General features: G+C 46.2%; 1 protein-coding gene across 2 annotated transcripts in view; it reads right to left on the reverse strand.

Annotated features, from left to right (window-relative positions):
* Positions 1 to 8,190: 8,190 nt before the first annotated feature.
* TTF1 (transcription termination factor 1) overlaps positions 8,191 to 15,568 on the reverse strand; it is a 138,548-nt gene continuing 131,170 nt past the window's right edge. For both annotated transcript variants that reach the window (XM_073555973.1, XM_073555974.1), the window contains exons 13-14: positions 8,949 to 9,028; positions 8,191 to 8,855 (exon numbers count right to left, since the gene is read on the reverse strand). In XM_073555973.1, coding sequence (XP_073412074.1) covers positions 8,778 to 8,855; positions 8,949 to 9,028 — 158 coding nt within the window. In that variant the 3' untranslated portion in view covers positions 8,191 to 8,777. The remainder of the gene's footprint in view (positions 8,856 to 8,948; positions 9,029 to 15,568) is intronic.

Here is a 15,568-nt window from a genome sequence, read left to right on the forward strand (position 1 = left end):
TGAAATGTCACCGATCCCTCTGTGTTCTGCCCCCTAGTTTACTTACTGTATATCTTACTGTTTGAAAAAAAAAATTACATTCATGCAGGTACCTGCGCTTTAGCATGACACGATCTATAATATCCATGGTATCCACCGCCATTTTGCTACAAAAAAAAATTGGACTCCATCAAAATTTTGCAGACGGTGGCGCTTGTGCAGTACCATCTATCGGCCATCTGAATGATGCTACTGTGCAGGTGCGACCACCATTTTAATTAAAATTTTGTTTTCTACGAAGAAAACAATGACAAAATCAAATGACAATATGGATATAATAGATCGTATAGCACTGCCTGCATGATGTGTTCTTTATTTTATTTTTTACTAATAAGATATACAGTATGTAAAATAGGGGACAGGTCAGTGAGGGATCAGTGACCTGTCAGAAGCCATACACATGAATACATAATCTGACTACCACATGGAGACCCCCCCCCCCCCCACAGGCCCCCCAGAGCACGGGCATATCATTAACTCAACTGAAAAAGATTAAACAACCACAAGACGGACTTCATCAACCCAGGTATCACTGTAATCCATATAACTGAGCCGACCTGACACTGTGTGTAGCTTACTGTGCACAATCCTGCTGACAGGTTCACTTTAAATATTGTAGCTGTGATTTTCCTTGTGGCAAAATATGGCAACCTTTTTGCAGTTTTACCCCAGCCCCCTGCATTAAAAAGACAACTTGCAACCAAAATATTCAATCTCCCCTTTGACTCCAGTCACAGACAAAGCTGCATTGAAAATGTTATTTCTCCTTCGCCTCATTGGGGGGATACAGGACCATGGGTGTATGCTGCTGACACCAAGTTAATACAAAAAAGCTCCTCCTCTGCAGTATACACCCTCATGCTGGCTCAGAGAGAACCAGTTCTTGCTTAGTGTCTGTAGGAGGCACACAGGTCCAAAACTCTTATTTTATTTTTCATTTTTAACACTTTGCCTTTTATTTTTATTTCTTTCCATTGGATGAAGGGGCGACGGATCCTTTCAAGGCTCTGCTCTCCCTGAATCATCAACAGGCAAGCACGTGGGATTCCCTACCTGGGCTGCTTTTTTAGGGGCGTCAGGGCCCTTAAAGGGCACCGATCTCCCTGCACCCTTAACCTACGAGCACATGGAGTGTCTCATCCATGTATCCTCTTCTGCAGCCAGGCCTAATGCGGGATATTTAGCCCTGTCCCAGCCTAGGGGATTTAACCCCTTGGATGTACAGAGGCCCTCTTTTTGCGTCCGTGCAGCCCCCACTGCACAACCACTGTACACGCTGTATATCGCTGGCTTACCTGCCGCCCGGGCGGCTCTGGGCAGGCGGTCTGGGGTGGTTCTGGCATAAGTGGGGCTCATTCTGGCAGCGCTCCCCGGGCCTTCCTGCATTGGCTGGCATCGATAAATTTAGTCCCCAGCTTCGGCCTTCTGCGAGCCACAGCCTGAAGCCCTGCCTATGCTATGACACGTTTCAGCCATGATGAGAAGCACCTCTCCTAATCTCGGCGGCCATCTCCCCTCCTCCCACGGACCCTCCGGACACATACTGGCATCCGGCAGCGGTCCCTGAGGCAATTTGTCAGGGACGACTCACTGGGGAAGCTCAGAAGCTGAAGAGCCACGCCGAAGGACCTGGGGACACAGGATCTGGGTAGAATCATAGAATCATAGAATCGTAGAGTTGGAAGGGACCTCCTGGGCCATCTGGTCCAACCCCCTGCTCAAAGCAGGATTCGCTAAATCATCCCAGTCAGATGTCTGTCCAGCCTCTGTTTGAAGACTTCCATTGAAGGAGAACTCACCACTTCTCGTGGCAGCCTGTTCCACTCATTGATCACTCTAACTGTCAAAAAGTTTTTTCTAATATCTAATCTGTGTCTCTTCCCATTCAGTTTCATCCCATTGCTTCTAGTCTTTCCTTGTGCAAATGAGAATAAAGTTGATCCTTCTACAATGTGACAGCCCTTTAGATATTTGTAGACAGCTATTAAGTCTCCTCTCAGTCTTCTCTTTTGCAAACTAAACATTCCCAAATCCTGCAACCTTTCCTCATAAGACAGGGTTTGCAGACCGGTCACCATTCTGGTCGCTCTTTTCTGAACTTGCTCCAGTTTGTTGATGTCTTTTTTAAAATGTGGTGCCCAAAACTGGACACAATATTCCAGATGAGGTCTGACCAAAGAGGAGTAGAGGGAAATAATGACTTCACGTGATCTAGACTGTATGCTTCTGTAAATACATCCTAGAATTGCATTTGCCTTTTTTGCTGCTGCATCACACTGTTGACTCATATTCAGTCTGTGATCTATTAGTATACCCAAGTCTTTTTCACATGTGCTGTCACTTAGCCCTATTCCTCCCATTCTATATATGCTTTTTTCATTTTTATTGCCCAGATGTAGTACTTTGCATTTCTCCCTGTTAAAAACCATTCTGTTAGTTGCTGCCCACTTCTCCAGTTTATTTAAATCTTTTTGAATCCTCTCTCTCTCTTCTCTAGTATTAGCTATCCCTCCTAGCTTTGTGTCATCAGCAAATTTAATCAGTTTACCCTCAATTCCTTCATCTAAATCATTGATAAAGATGTTGAACAATACAGGGCCCAGGACAGAGCCCTGTGGTACCCCACTTGAGACATTCTTCCAACTGGATGTGCAGCCATTTACGACCACTCTTTGGGTCCGATCACTAAGCCAGTTATGAATCCACCTAACAGTTGCCTTGTCCATTCCATACTTAGTCATTTTTTCAATAAGGATTGTATGAGAGACTTTGTCAAATGCTTTGCTGAAGTCAAGATATACTATATCTACAGCATTTCCTTGATCCACCCAATCAGTGATACCGTCATAGAAGGAAATTAAGTTAGTCTGACATGACTTATTAGTTAGAAACCCATGCTGACTCTGTTTAATCACTTCATTCTTATCCAGGTATTGACATACATGTTGTTTAATAATTTGTTCAAAGATCTTTCCTGATATAGAAGTCAGACTCACCGGCCTATAGTTGCCTGGGTCCACCTTCTTCCCCTTTTTGAAGATAGGAACAACATTTGCTCTTCTCCAGTCTTCTGGCACTTCTCCTGTTCTCCAAGAATTTTCAAAGATTATGGAGAGGGGTTCAAAAATTTCTTCTGCTATCTCCTTCAGTACTCTGGGGTGTAATTCATCTGGACCTGGAGACTTGAATTCATTTAGGTTAGCTAAGTGTTTCCTCACTATCTTTCTGTTTATAGATATCCTGGATTCTTCTATTCCCTTAATAGGACAGTGAATAACAGTTGATGTTGCATTTCCTTTCTGAGAGAAAACAGATGCAAAATAGGAATTTAAAAGTTCAGCCTTCTCAACATCCTGTCTTACCATTTCATCATTTTCATCCTGTAAAAATCCTATAGCATCTTTGACTTTTCTTTTACTTTTGACATATCCCCAAAATCCTTTATTATTGCTTTTGACATCTCTTGCAAGCCTCAGTTCATTTTCAGCTTTAGCTAATCTGATTTGTGCCCTGCAGGTTCTGCAGACAGCATTATATTCTTCTTTAGATATGCCTCCCTCTTTCCATTTTATAAACATTTTTTTCTTCCTTTTTAGCATGTGCTTAAGTTCTGTGTTCATCCATCCTGGTTTCCTTAAATGCTTCCTATTCTTCCCTCTTTTCGGAATTGTTAACAACTGTGCTTTGAGAATTTCATTTTTCAAGATTTCCCATCCTTCCTGGACATTTTTGTCTTTAAGGATATCCAGCCATTGGATCCCTCCAATTCTCTTTCTGAATCCCTTAAAATCTGCCTTTCTGAAATCTAACCTTGACGTCTGAGTCTTCACAGGTCTTCCACCTCTAGTAATCCAAAATTCTAAAATAGCATGGTCGCTACCTCCTAGGGTCCCAGCCACTTTTACCTCCTCAACCATTTCCTCCCTGTTTATAAGGATTAGATCCAAGGTAGCAGTTCCCCTTGTTTTCTCCCTTACCTTTTGGAAGATAAAGTTGTCAGCAAGAGAGGATAAGAATTTCCTTGACCTGTTAGTTTTGCCTGAGAGAGATTCCCAACAAATGTCTGGATAGTTGAAATCTCCCATGACAACTATGTCATATTTTTTGGAGAACTTGGCCATCTGATGCATAAAGAGTTCATCTATATCTTCGGCTTGCACAGGCGGCCTGTAGTAAATGCCTACAATGGTGTCCTTTCCATTGTTCTGTCCTTGTATTCTTACCCAAACAGTTTCCACAGAACTCCCAGTCTCTGAAGCTTCAATCTCTGTGCAGATATACGCGTTTCGAACATACAATGCGACACCCCCTCCTCGTTTATCAAGTCTGTTTCTTGCAAATAAGTTGTATCCTTCTAGTCTTGTATTCCAATCATGTGTATTGTCCCACCAAGTCTCAGTGATTCCAATTACATCATATTTCTGTTCCTGTGTTAGTAGTTCCAATTCTCCTTGTTTGTTGCCCATGCTTTGTGCATTAGTATAGAAGCATTTTAGTTTGTGATTGGTTTCTCTTTCTCCAATATTTTTATTAATTAGATTCTTTCGTCTTTGTTCTTCCTTTCCACTTCTAATAGCAGAGTTCTCAATAGCATTTGTCAGGTGTATGGCTTTTTCTGGTCTTTTGCTTCCCTTCCCATGTTGTTCTAGTTTAAAGCTCTCCTTACAAGTGTAGCAAGGCGACTTCCAAATACATGCTTTCCAGTCTTCGTAAGGTGCACCCCATCTCTAGCAAGTAGTCCATCGTATAAGTAGTTCACTCCGTGATCCAGAAATCCAAATCGTTGCTGATGGCACCATCGACGTAGCCAGTTGTTCACCTGCAGAATCTTATTCCACCTCCTTGTTCCATGGCCATCCACTGGGAGGATGGAAGAGAAGACCACCTGCGCTCCCAGTTCTTTCACTTTCTTGCCTAAGTCTTCAAAGTCTCTGCAGATGATTTCCAGGTCATTTCTTGCGGTGTCATTTGTCCCCACATGTAGTAGCAGGAATGGGTAGTCATCTGTAGGTCTGAAGAGTCCTGATATCCTGTCAGACACATCTTTAATTTTTGCACCTGGAAGACAGCACATTTCTCTTGTAGTTATATCCGGTCTGCAGATAGCGGCCTCTGTTCCTCTCAGCAGGGAATCCCCCATGACCACCACTCTCCGTTTCTTCTTCACAACATTTTTCTTTCTCCATCCAGGAGGACTCTGAGGGCGTGCAAGGTTGCTGTTTGTTGGCAAAGTCTTATCCTGATGTATTTCTTCATCGTTTTCCTGCGTGAGAGCCTGGTACTGGTTCCTGAGCAGTATGGGTGCTGACTGCCTCCTGATCCTCCTGCTTCTCTGGGTCACATGTCTCCATTCCTCTATTTCTTCAGGTGCACTTCGAATTTCTTCTCTTTCTGTAACATGAAGAGATAATTCTGCTCTGTCCAAGAACTCTTCACCTTCCTTAATGATCTTCAACGTAGCTAACCTCTCTTCGAGATTTTGCAACTTTTCCTCCAACAGGGACACAAGCTTGCATTTGTGGCATGTGAAGTTTGGCTTTTCCACCGGTAAATCTGTGAACATGTAGCAAGAAATGCAGCTCACCAAATGGCTCCTGGCCTCTTCCATCTTGAGATTTCTTAAAAACGATGAAAGATGAGCCAAATTTCAGCTGCAACGGCCAAAACCCAGTGATCGTTGAGCTCGCGGAGACTCTTCACTTATCCCAGAAGGCACTGGGAATATGCAAATGATCTCCTCAAGACTCTTCCCCTGGTTTTCCGATTTCCTCTTTTCAGCTGCAACGGCCAAAACCCAGTGATCGTTGAGCTCGCGGAGACTCTTCACTTATCCCAGAAGGCACTGGGAATATGCAAATGATCTCCTCAAGACTCTTCCCCTGGTTTTCCGATTTCCTCTTTTCAGCTGCAACGGCCAAAACCCAGTGATCGTTGAGCTCGCGGAGACTCTTCACTTATCCCAGAAGGCACTGGGAATATGCAAATGATCTCCTCAAGACTCTTCCCCTGGTTTTCCGATTTCCTCTTTTCAGCTGCAACGGCCAAAACCCAGTGATCGTTGAGCTCGCGGAGACTCTTCACTTATCCCAGAAGGCACTGGGAATATGCAAATGATCTCCTCAAGACTCTTCCCCTGGTAAGGGAGCGCTGATCTATACTACCCTCCTCCTCCCTGCTGTAACCCTTTTACTGCAGGAATCCCTAATTTTTAAAGGGGACATATAGAAGGGTACAATATCCCAGCTTGAAGCATCTAACAAGGCTATTACAGTCTTCTTCACTGCATGCACCTCCTGCCAGTCTGCATTTCCTAAGGCTCAGAGTTCACCGCTCTGTCAAGCACTATAATATTCACCCCCCCCCAGGCTCCGCGACTGCAGGTCTGGGCAGAAGAATTCTGCAGGCCGCAGTGGTGCACATCTAGGCAGTTGTTAAGTGAAGCCTAATCCTTTGTGCTGTTTTCCCACCTAGGGACTACTTTGGGATGTCCCATGGTCCTGTGTCCGCCAATGAGGGGAAGCAGGCATTTTTGTGTGTACTCACTGTAAAATCCTTTTCTCCGAGCCACTCACTGGGGACACAGCATCCACCCTGTTAGCCTAATGGCTTATGCCTGTTCTTTAAGTTGTCATGTTGTACTCTTCTATGTTGTTAATATTTTTCCTACTTTTGCACCGAACTGGTTCTCTCAGAGCCAGCATGAGGGTGTATTCTGCAGAGGAGGAGCTAACATTTTGTATTAACTTAGTGTCAGACTCCTAGTGGCAGCAGTATAACACCCATGGTCCTGTGTACCCCAATGACTGGCTCAGAGAAAAGGATTTTACGGTGAGTACACACAAAAATCCTTGTTTTGTTCAATGTAGGGTGCTTTTGACAAAGACTTATGATCTCATTAATGTTGACATTGCCTACGCCAGGGGTGGGGAACGTCTGGCCCACGGGCCGTATACGGCCCGCCATATCATCTTGTGCGGCCCCCGCAGCCACTTTCCCCATTTTTTGGCCATGGGCCCTTCAAGAGGTGCACGCAGTATTGGGAAAAGCGCAGCACATCAGTGCTCAGCAGGGCCATATTTGCCATTTGCCCCCTATACTCACCTCCTGCAGCAGTGCCTGCGCTGCAGCTCTAATGGTCCTGCGCCGATATCTGTTCTTCCTGTGTGAGTGCGAGGTCACACATGGTACCACTCATTAAGATCATGAATATAGACGCCACTCCACTCTCATAGGCGTGGCTGAGCGGTACCACGTGACCGAGGATTGCGCGCTCTCTCACACACAAACAGGAAGAACTGATACCCGCGCCGGCGGTGCCAGAGAGAAGCATACACACACACACACACACATGCAGCAGCAGGGAACGGACCAAACCACGGCACAGGTGAGCCAGATGGTGAATGAGTGGCAACGGGGGGCAGAATGGGGGCCAGGGGGGGTAATGAGCGGAGCCTCCACTGGGGAGACAGATGTCCTCCGAGTATTTTGGCGTGCTCGGAGATTTAGTTTTCGTCGTCTCAGCTGCATGATTTGCGACTGCTAGACAGCCTGAATACATGTGAGGAATGCCTGTTTGTTATGGAATCCCCACATGTATTCAGGCTGTCCAGCAGCCGCAAATCATGCAAATGCGTCGACATAAACTAAATCTCCGAGCACGCCAAAATACTCGGAGGACACCCGAGCATGCTCGGGAAAACGCAAGCAATGAGTATACTCGCTCATCATTATTAATAATTTTTATATGGCCCCTGAATGCTATTATAAAATAACAAATGGCCCTTGGCAGAAAAAAGGTTCCCCACCCCTGGCCAACGCCAATGTAGCATGAGCGATCGCTGGAGAAAAGTAGTTAAAGAGTTAATCTAAGCAAGGAGTGTGGCACTTGCAGGCTATTTTCCATAGACATTGTAAGCATGGCCTCCCAGCTTCAGTTTGCTCTGGGCTCTTCGGCTACTGCAGACTTGGTCACCACTGCTTGCAGCATGGAAAACCTCACAGATTGTGGTGCTGGTCAGAACTGTTCATCAGGAATGCAATGGTCCCTGCAGTATAAAGAGAATAACCCTTTTGGCTTACAAATACTGACCAATGCTGAATGTGTGCAGCGTGGCCTAAACCATGAGTGGGTAAAAAAAAATGCAGAAATGGTGACTGGTTTCTATTATACTTTTCCACGCCTGGTTTTGGCTTACAAATACTGATGTAAAATAGTGAACATGGCCTTAGGGCCAAATTTGGCACATCACTTAGGGATGATTTGTGTACAAATTAGAAAACCGCACCATCAATTATATAAATTGTTTTACTTTCTAGCATAAATTTTAGTCAATTTGTGAGTGATCCTGCAATCAGTTGCCTCCAATCACTTCTAAACCTGCACTGAAAATTCTTCAAAAAAAACATTTAAATTCACAGATTAAAAAAAACCTGGGAAATATATACGGTATTAAAAAAATCTTCTGTGTGAAAAAGAACAGGCGCTCGGCCATATTCCCCACCGAGCTGCAGAAGGAGCCTCTCCCCTTTGGTGCTGGACAACAGATCACTAAACCCCAGCCTCTTGACTAATCCGCCAGGAGCAGAAGGATTAGTTTTGTTCATGACTGCATTTCAGCACGCGTGTAACTTACTGTCGTGCGACTGTTTCAGTCATTAGGTGTCATGTCACATGAGGCCCTAGCCTAAATCATTCCACGTTTCCTGCATATTAAGGGGGTTAAATATTAAATGTGAGATCATGCTTCAAATTTTTCCCCACAGTCTTCATATTCCCGAAATATTTCGCTGATTGAGAACTCGTCTTTCGTCTCGGGCTGTGGAGAAAGTGCAAGAAAAAGAAAACAGTATGAGGTTTACAGGAGTGGACATGGACACTCTGCCAAGGCCGGTCGGGCACCGCTGCTTACCTCTATATCAATATCTTCTGCGGTGGACAGCTTCTCTTCCAGACCGGGCAGCACGTCATTATACAAGCCCTTCACAATGTCTAAAATGAGAGAAAAAGGATAGAATAGATGCAAGAACCCCAAAAAAAACAAAATATTTCCCACATTAAAAGGTGTAAATACTGTTATGCTCAATGATGACAAAAGTATTCTCTGAGTAATACCTTTTTTGACTAATCAGAAAAAAATATGTTTGTAAGCTTTCAGAGCACAGATGCCCCTTCTTCAGGCAGGATTACAAATTAATTCATTTGTAATCCTGCCTGAAGGAGCCTCTGTGCTCTGAAAGCTTGCAAACATACCTTGGCTAACCAGAAAAAAAATATTTCACTCTGAGAATACTTTTGTCATCGTTGCGCATAAAAGTATTTACATCGATTATTCTGACCAACACCGTACCACAATATAATTTGTTATTGTACCCCCTTAACCCATTAAGGGCCAGGGGTATTTTCGTTTTTGCGTTTGCATTTTTTGCTCCCTTTCTTTCCAGAGTCATAACTTTTTTTATTTTTCTGTCAATATGGCCATGTGAGGGCTTCTTTTTTGCGGGACGAGTTGTACTTTTGAACACCACCATAGCATTCACCATATCGTGTACTGGAGAATGGGGGGAAAAAAACTCAAAGTGCAGTAAAAGTGCAATTCCACAATTTTTTTTATTTTTTTTAACGATGTTCACCCAATGCTAAAAATGACCAGCCATTATGATTCTCTAGGTTATTACGAGTTAGTAGATACCAAACGTGTATAGGTTCTTTTTTATTTAAGTGGTGACAAAAAAAAATCCAGTTTGGTTAAAAAAAAAAAAAAAACCACGCCATTTTCTGAAACCTTGGGCTGGTTGAGGGCTTATTTTTTGCACACCGAGCTGGTGTTTATTCATACCATTTTGGCATAGATAAATAGATGTTTTGATGGCCCGTTATTGTGTTTTATTGCGATGTTGCAGCGACCAAAAAAAACTTAATTCTGGCGGTTTAATTATTTTCTCATTACGTACGCAGTTTACCGATCGGATGAATACTTTTTATATCTTGATAGATCAGGCGTTTAACGCAACAATACCAAATATGTGTATTTTTTTGTTTTATTTTAATGAAGTAAAGGAGTGATTTGAAATGTAATATTTTTGTAAATTTTTATTTTTTTATTTTCCATAGGAGACTAGAAGCTATGTTCAACTCATTGTTTGTGCTACACATAGCAGGGCTTTAGTCCTGCTCCGTTTAGCAGAAATGCTCACTTGATATGAGCGCCGACCACTGAATGGCGCTTATAGCTATCCAGCTATGACAACCACAGGGGTCTCCTGCAGACCCTGGGTTGTCATGCCAACCCATTGGCGACCCACGGTCATGTGACATGGGCAGGGCTAAGATGCGCATCCGGTTTGTGCGAGTTAAATGCCGCTATGAGAGACTGACAGCAGCATTTACCTAGTTAACAGCAGCGGGTGGAGAGGTGACCTATGACGGACAGTGCACATCATAGGTCATTAAGAGATTAAATAAGTATGTCAGAGTTCCCCAATTACACCAGTCACTAGAACAAAGGATTTAGATTTTTTCCTTTATTGCTTCATTGGGGTACACAGGTAACCATGGGTGTATGCTGCAGTCACTAGGAGGCCGACACCAGGCAAAAAAGGAAAATAGGGATTTTTGGTACTCACCGTAAAATCTCTTTCTTGGAGCCTTCATTGGGGGGCACAGGTAACCATGGGTGTATGCTGCTGTCGCTAGAAGGCTGACACTAGGCAAAAAAAAGAAAAATCGCTCCTCCCCTGCAGTATATACCCACTAACAGTCACAAAGCACCTCAGTTAGTGTTAAGCAGTAGGAGAACCAAAAACTCAACATAAGTACCAACCCAACAACAAAGGCACGTAGGCCCAAAAACTGTACAAACAGGGAGGGTGCGGTGTCCCCCAATGAAGGCTCCAAGAAAGAGATTTTATGGTGAGTATCAAAAATTGCTTCATTAGGGGACACAGGTAACCATGAGACTCCCCAAAGCAGTCTCAAGGGTGGGAACAGAAACAAAGAAAATTTACTTAGGTCAGTTGGTGCGTAATGCCACCTGCAGCACCTTCCTACATAGGCCTGCATCAGACGAGGCATAGGTATGAACCTTGTAAATCCTCGCAAAAGTGTGCAAAGACGACCAGGTTGTGACCTTGCAGATCTGTAAGGCCGAAGCCTGATGATGAACAGCCCAGGAGGCCCCACGGCCCGGAAGGAGTGAGCTGTTTGTCCTGAACGCAGTATGCCTCCAAAATTGCCGAACAAATCCAACGGGCAATAGTGGACTTAGAAGCTGAGAGCCCCTTACGAAGACCTTCAGAAATGACAAATCGGGAATTGAATTCACGAAAGGAAGCAGTCCTTAAAAGGTAGACTCAAATAGCTCTGACCAAATCCAACTTGTGGAGGGCCTTCTTCAGGGGTTGGACAGGAGAGGGACATAGAGAAGGAAGGACAATGTCTTCATTGATGTGAAATGAAGAGACCACCTTAGGCAAGAAGAAGGAACAGGTCTGAGGGCCACCTTGTCCTGATGTAAAATCAGGAACGGAGAACGACAGGATAATGTCGCTAACTCTGAAACCCTCCTGATGGATGTAATGGCAACTAAGAAGGCAACTTTCCATGACAGTAGAGAAAACAAAATATCTTGAATGGGCTCAAAGGGAGCGTGCTGGAGGGCGCCAAGAACAAGGTTAAGATCCCATCGAGGACGATAAGGGGGTGCCAGGTGGGCGACACCTTAAAGAAAGGTCTTTACCTGGGAGCGGGAAGCCAGATCTCTCTGGAAGAGAATTGACAGCGGAAACCTGTCCCTTAAGAGTACCGAGCAATAGACCCGAGTCATGACCCACTTGAAGAAAACCAAGGATCGATGGAAGGGAAAAGGACATGGGGAACAAATCATTCTCCTCACACCACCGGAAGAAGGCCTTCCAATATCTGTGGTTGATGCGCGAGGATGCTGGTTTTCTCGCCCTAATCATGGTCTGAATGATCTGGTGAGAAAAACCAGCCTCCCTCAAGACTGCGGCCTCAACCGCCATGCCGTTAAACTCAGAGACTGAGGACTCTGGTGGAAGAGGGGGGCCTTGTGAGAGAAGATCTGGATGGTTCACCTTCACCAGCTCCGCGTACCAGTCCCGTCTTGGCCAATCCGGAGCTATCAGGATTATGGAGATTCCTTCTGCCTCTATCTTTTACACGACTCTCGGAATCAAGGAGAGAGGTGGAAACAGATGAAGCAGATGGAAATGAGACCAAGGGATTACCAGAGCATCGCAACCGATGGCTAGAGGATACCAGGACCTGGCTACGAACTGAGAAACCTTGTGGTTCATGCAAGAAGCCATCAGATCAATGTCCATGGTGCCCCATCGCTGGCAAATCTGGTTGAAGACGGAGTGACTGAGAGACCGGTCGCCCGATACGAGACCATGGCAACTCAGAAAATCGGCTGCCCAATTTTCCACTTCCGGAATGTGAACGGCAGATATGACAGGGACTTTCCGCCCATCGCAGGATCCTTGTCACCTCTGTCATAACCTGCTTGCTGCGAGTCCCACTTTGGCGGTTTATGTAAGACACGGCCCTGGTATTGTCCCGAATGAATGCGGACTGGCTTGCATGCGAGGATGGACCGCCAATGGAGAAGGGCGAGAAAGATCGCCCTGATCTCCAGAAGATTGATGGAGAGCAGCTTCCTGAGCGTTCCAGCGACCCTGCGCTGTGTGATGAAGGAAGACCGCTCCCCAACCGAGGAGACTGGCGTCGGTGTTGATGACCTGCCACCGGAGAGGGAGGAAGGACCTCTCACGCAGGACTGGCGTCGGTGGTGATGACGCAGGACTGAGGCGGATAGTGTTCACCAGGTCAGAGATTGCCACACCTTCAGAGGCAGAAGCACAGGTCAGTCCAGGGAGATGGTTCTCTTGTCCCAAGCAGACAAGAGGGCCAGCTGCAGAGGACGGGTGTGGAACTGGGCAAAAGACACTGCTTCCATGGAGGCAATCATCTTCCCCAGAACGCTCATGCAAGACCTCAAGGGGAGAGGAGCTGGTCACTTTAGAGAGCGGATTTCCTGGCAAAGAGATGAAAACTTCTTTGGAAGAAAGAAACGTGTCGAACCTCATACTCAGAAACACCAGGTATTGAGCTGGGGTCAGGGAGGACTTCTCTTTGTTGGCTATCTAGCCGAGACGGACCAGAATGTCCAGAGTGATCTGAAGACTCTGGTCGCAGTCTCGGCGGGACGGCCCCTTGATCAGAAGACCGACAAGGATTTATGAGAATCCCCTTGGAGTGAAGGATAGCCATGACTGCTACCATGACCTTCGTGAACACTCTGGGGGCAGAGGCCAGGCAGAAAGGAAGGGCTGTGAACCGATAATGATCCTCCTGGATCGCGAACCGAAGGAATCTCTGATGCTGAACACAAACAGGAATGTGAAGACAAGCATCCTGAATGTCTACAGAACAAAGAAATTCTCCCGGATCCATGGAGGCGATCACCAAGTGTAGGGACTCCATCCTGAAATAGCGGATCCGAAAATGGCGATTCAACTGTTTGAGGTCCAGAACGGGACGGAGCGATCCATCTTTCTTCGGGACTACGAAAAGATTGGAGTAGAACCCTGAAAACTGTTCGTTTCAAGGAACAGGTACGATTACTCCTGTGCGTATAAGGGAAGAGACGGCCTGAAGAACCCCTGGGGCCTGAGACGGGAGTCTTGGCGGGCAATACAGAAAGAAATGTCTTCCTGGGAGGGAAGATTAGTCGATTTTGTAATTTTGTAACCGGACGTAACTATCTCTCTGACCCAGGCGTCGTTGATCACCGACAACCATGCGTCCCTGAAGAGAAGAAGCTGGCCTCCCACCCTCTAAATATTCCCGCGAGGGAGTGGCTGGTCATTTAGAAGAGAACCTGTGAGAGCGGGATCGAAAGGGCTTGGAGGAGCGACCCTTTGGCCTCCAGCGAGGTGCAGGTTTGAAGGATGATTTCTTCCTTTCCCCTGGGACGGAAGAGCGGTCCTGCTGGGAGGAGGTCCCTGAAGAAGAGAAGGGTTGAAAGGAACGAAAAGGCAGGGGCTCTTTCCTATTGAGAGGAGTTTTAGGCCTGGACTGAGGAAGAGAGGTACTTTTACCCGTGGTAGCGTCCAAAATTATCTGATCCAGTTTGGACCTGAAAAGCCTAGAACCCTGAAAGGCCAGGTTAGTGAGAGACTTTTTTGAAGGTGGATCTGCATTCCACACCTTCAACCAGAGGATGCAGCGTATAGCAATGATGTTGTTTGCCCTGGCGGAACAACCGGCCACATCCAAAGAGGCACACAGAAGATATTTTCCGGTGTGGGCAATCTGGTCTGCCAAATCTGCCATCTCATCCGGAGGAGCTGCCGCTAGGATGCTCTGGCAAAACATTTTTGCCTAGCCAGAGATGGCCTTTGCCACCTAGGGGGAAGCAAATCTGGAGCAAAGGGAGGCGCCAGCCGCTTCAAAGGCTGATTTAGCCAAAGACTCGATCTGCCTGTCCGTAGCGTCCTTAAGAGACGTACCATCCAGTAGACACAGAACTGTCTTGGAAGACAGGCGAGAAACAGGCGGGTCCACCTTAGGGGACTCTGCCCAATTACCAACAAGAACTGGGGTAAAGGGGTAAAGGATGTCAAGCTGCTTCCTTTCCGGAAAGCACTTTTCAGGATGTTCCCAATGTTTAGCCATAATCGCTTCAAATTCTCTGTGATTGGGAAAGGTCGGGGGAAGGAAACGGAGTGCTCCAGAGAGGGAACCTAGTCCTCTTTTAGTTTAAGAGTTTTGGTAATAGCCAAAATAAGGCTATCGACCATGTACTGCATTTTTGAAGCCAGGTCCGAATCAGACTCAGACGTCTGGGAATTCACATCGGACCCAAATGCCGCCTCCGAGGAGGGAACATGGGGAGAGGAGGGCATTCTGGAAGATGCAGAGGGACCCGGGGAACTGGATGAGGAGTTAGAAAGAGTCCGCTTCTTAGGCTTTGAACCCGATCTGTCCCTGTGAAGGTTGTGGTCTGGTGCGTGCGAATCACCGTGAGGCGTTCGGAGCCCTGGTGGCAGCAGATAGATGTGGAAGACGTTCCAGAACCTGGTCCAGGGACTGCGATACTTTAGTCATGTCAGAGACTGACTGTGACATGGCAGCAGCCCACTCCAGAGGGAGGGGTGTGCTCTCATCCCGGGCGTTAGGGGCAGACATGGTGGAAGGCTGGCCTGAAGACCACTTCCTTTTACAGCAGGCGTAATGAATCACAGTGGGCTTAGAGGAAGGATGAGAAGTCCCTGCTGAGTTGGGCATAAGTCGAGCCTTGGTGATACTGCTAAAAAGGGCTATATAGTGGGACAGAGGCTAAGAAAGCGAGAGGGCAGAGCCTACCCGATGCCAGCGATGGGCAACAGATGACTGTTAGGTTAGCTGTGTCCCCCTTGTAGGTGTCCGCAGGTAAGAAGGCAGGAAAAGGTAGAGTCTCAGACAGGGCGCGCGATCTGCTGAGGCACAAGATTCAACATGGCATCA

The sequence above is a fragment of the Dendrobates tinctorius genome, unplaced genomic scaffold (assembly GCF_039654945.1).
Source record: "Dendrobates tinctorius isolate UK_male_01 unplaced genomic scaffold, ASM3965494v1 ptg000231l, whole genome shotgun sequence".
NCBI lineage: Eukaryota > Metazoa > Chordata > Amphibia > Anura > Dendrobatidae > Dendrobates > Dendrobates tinctorius.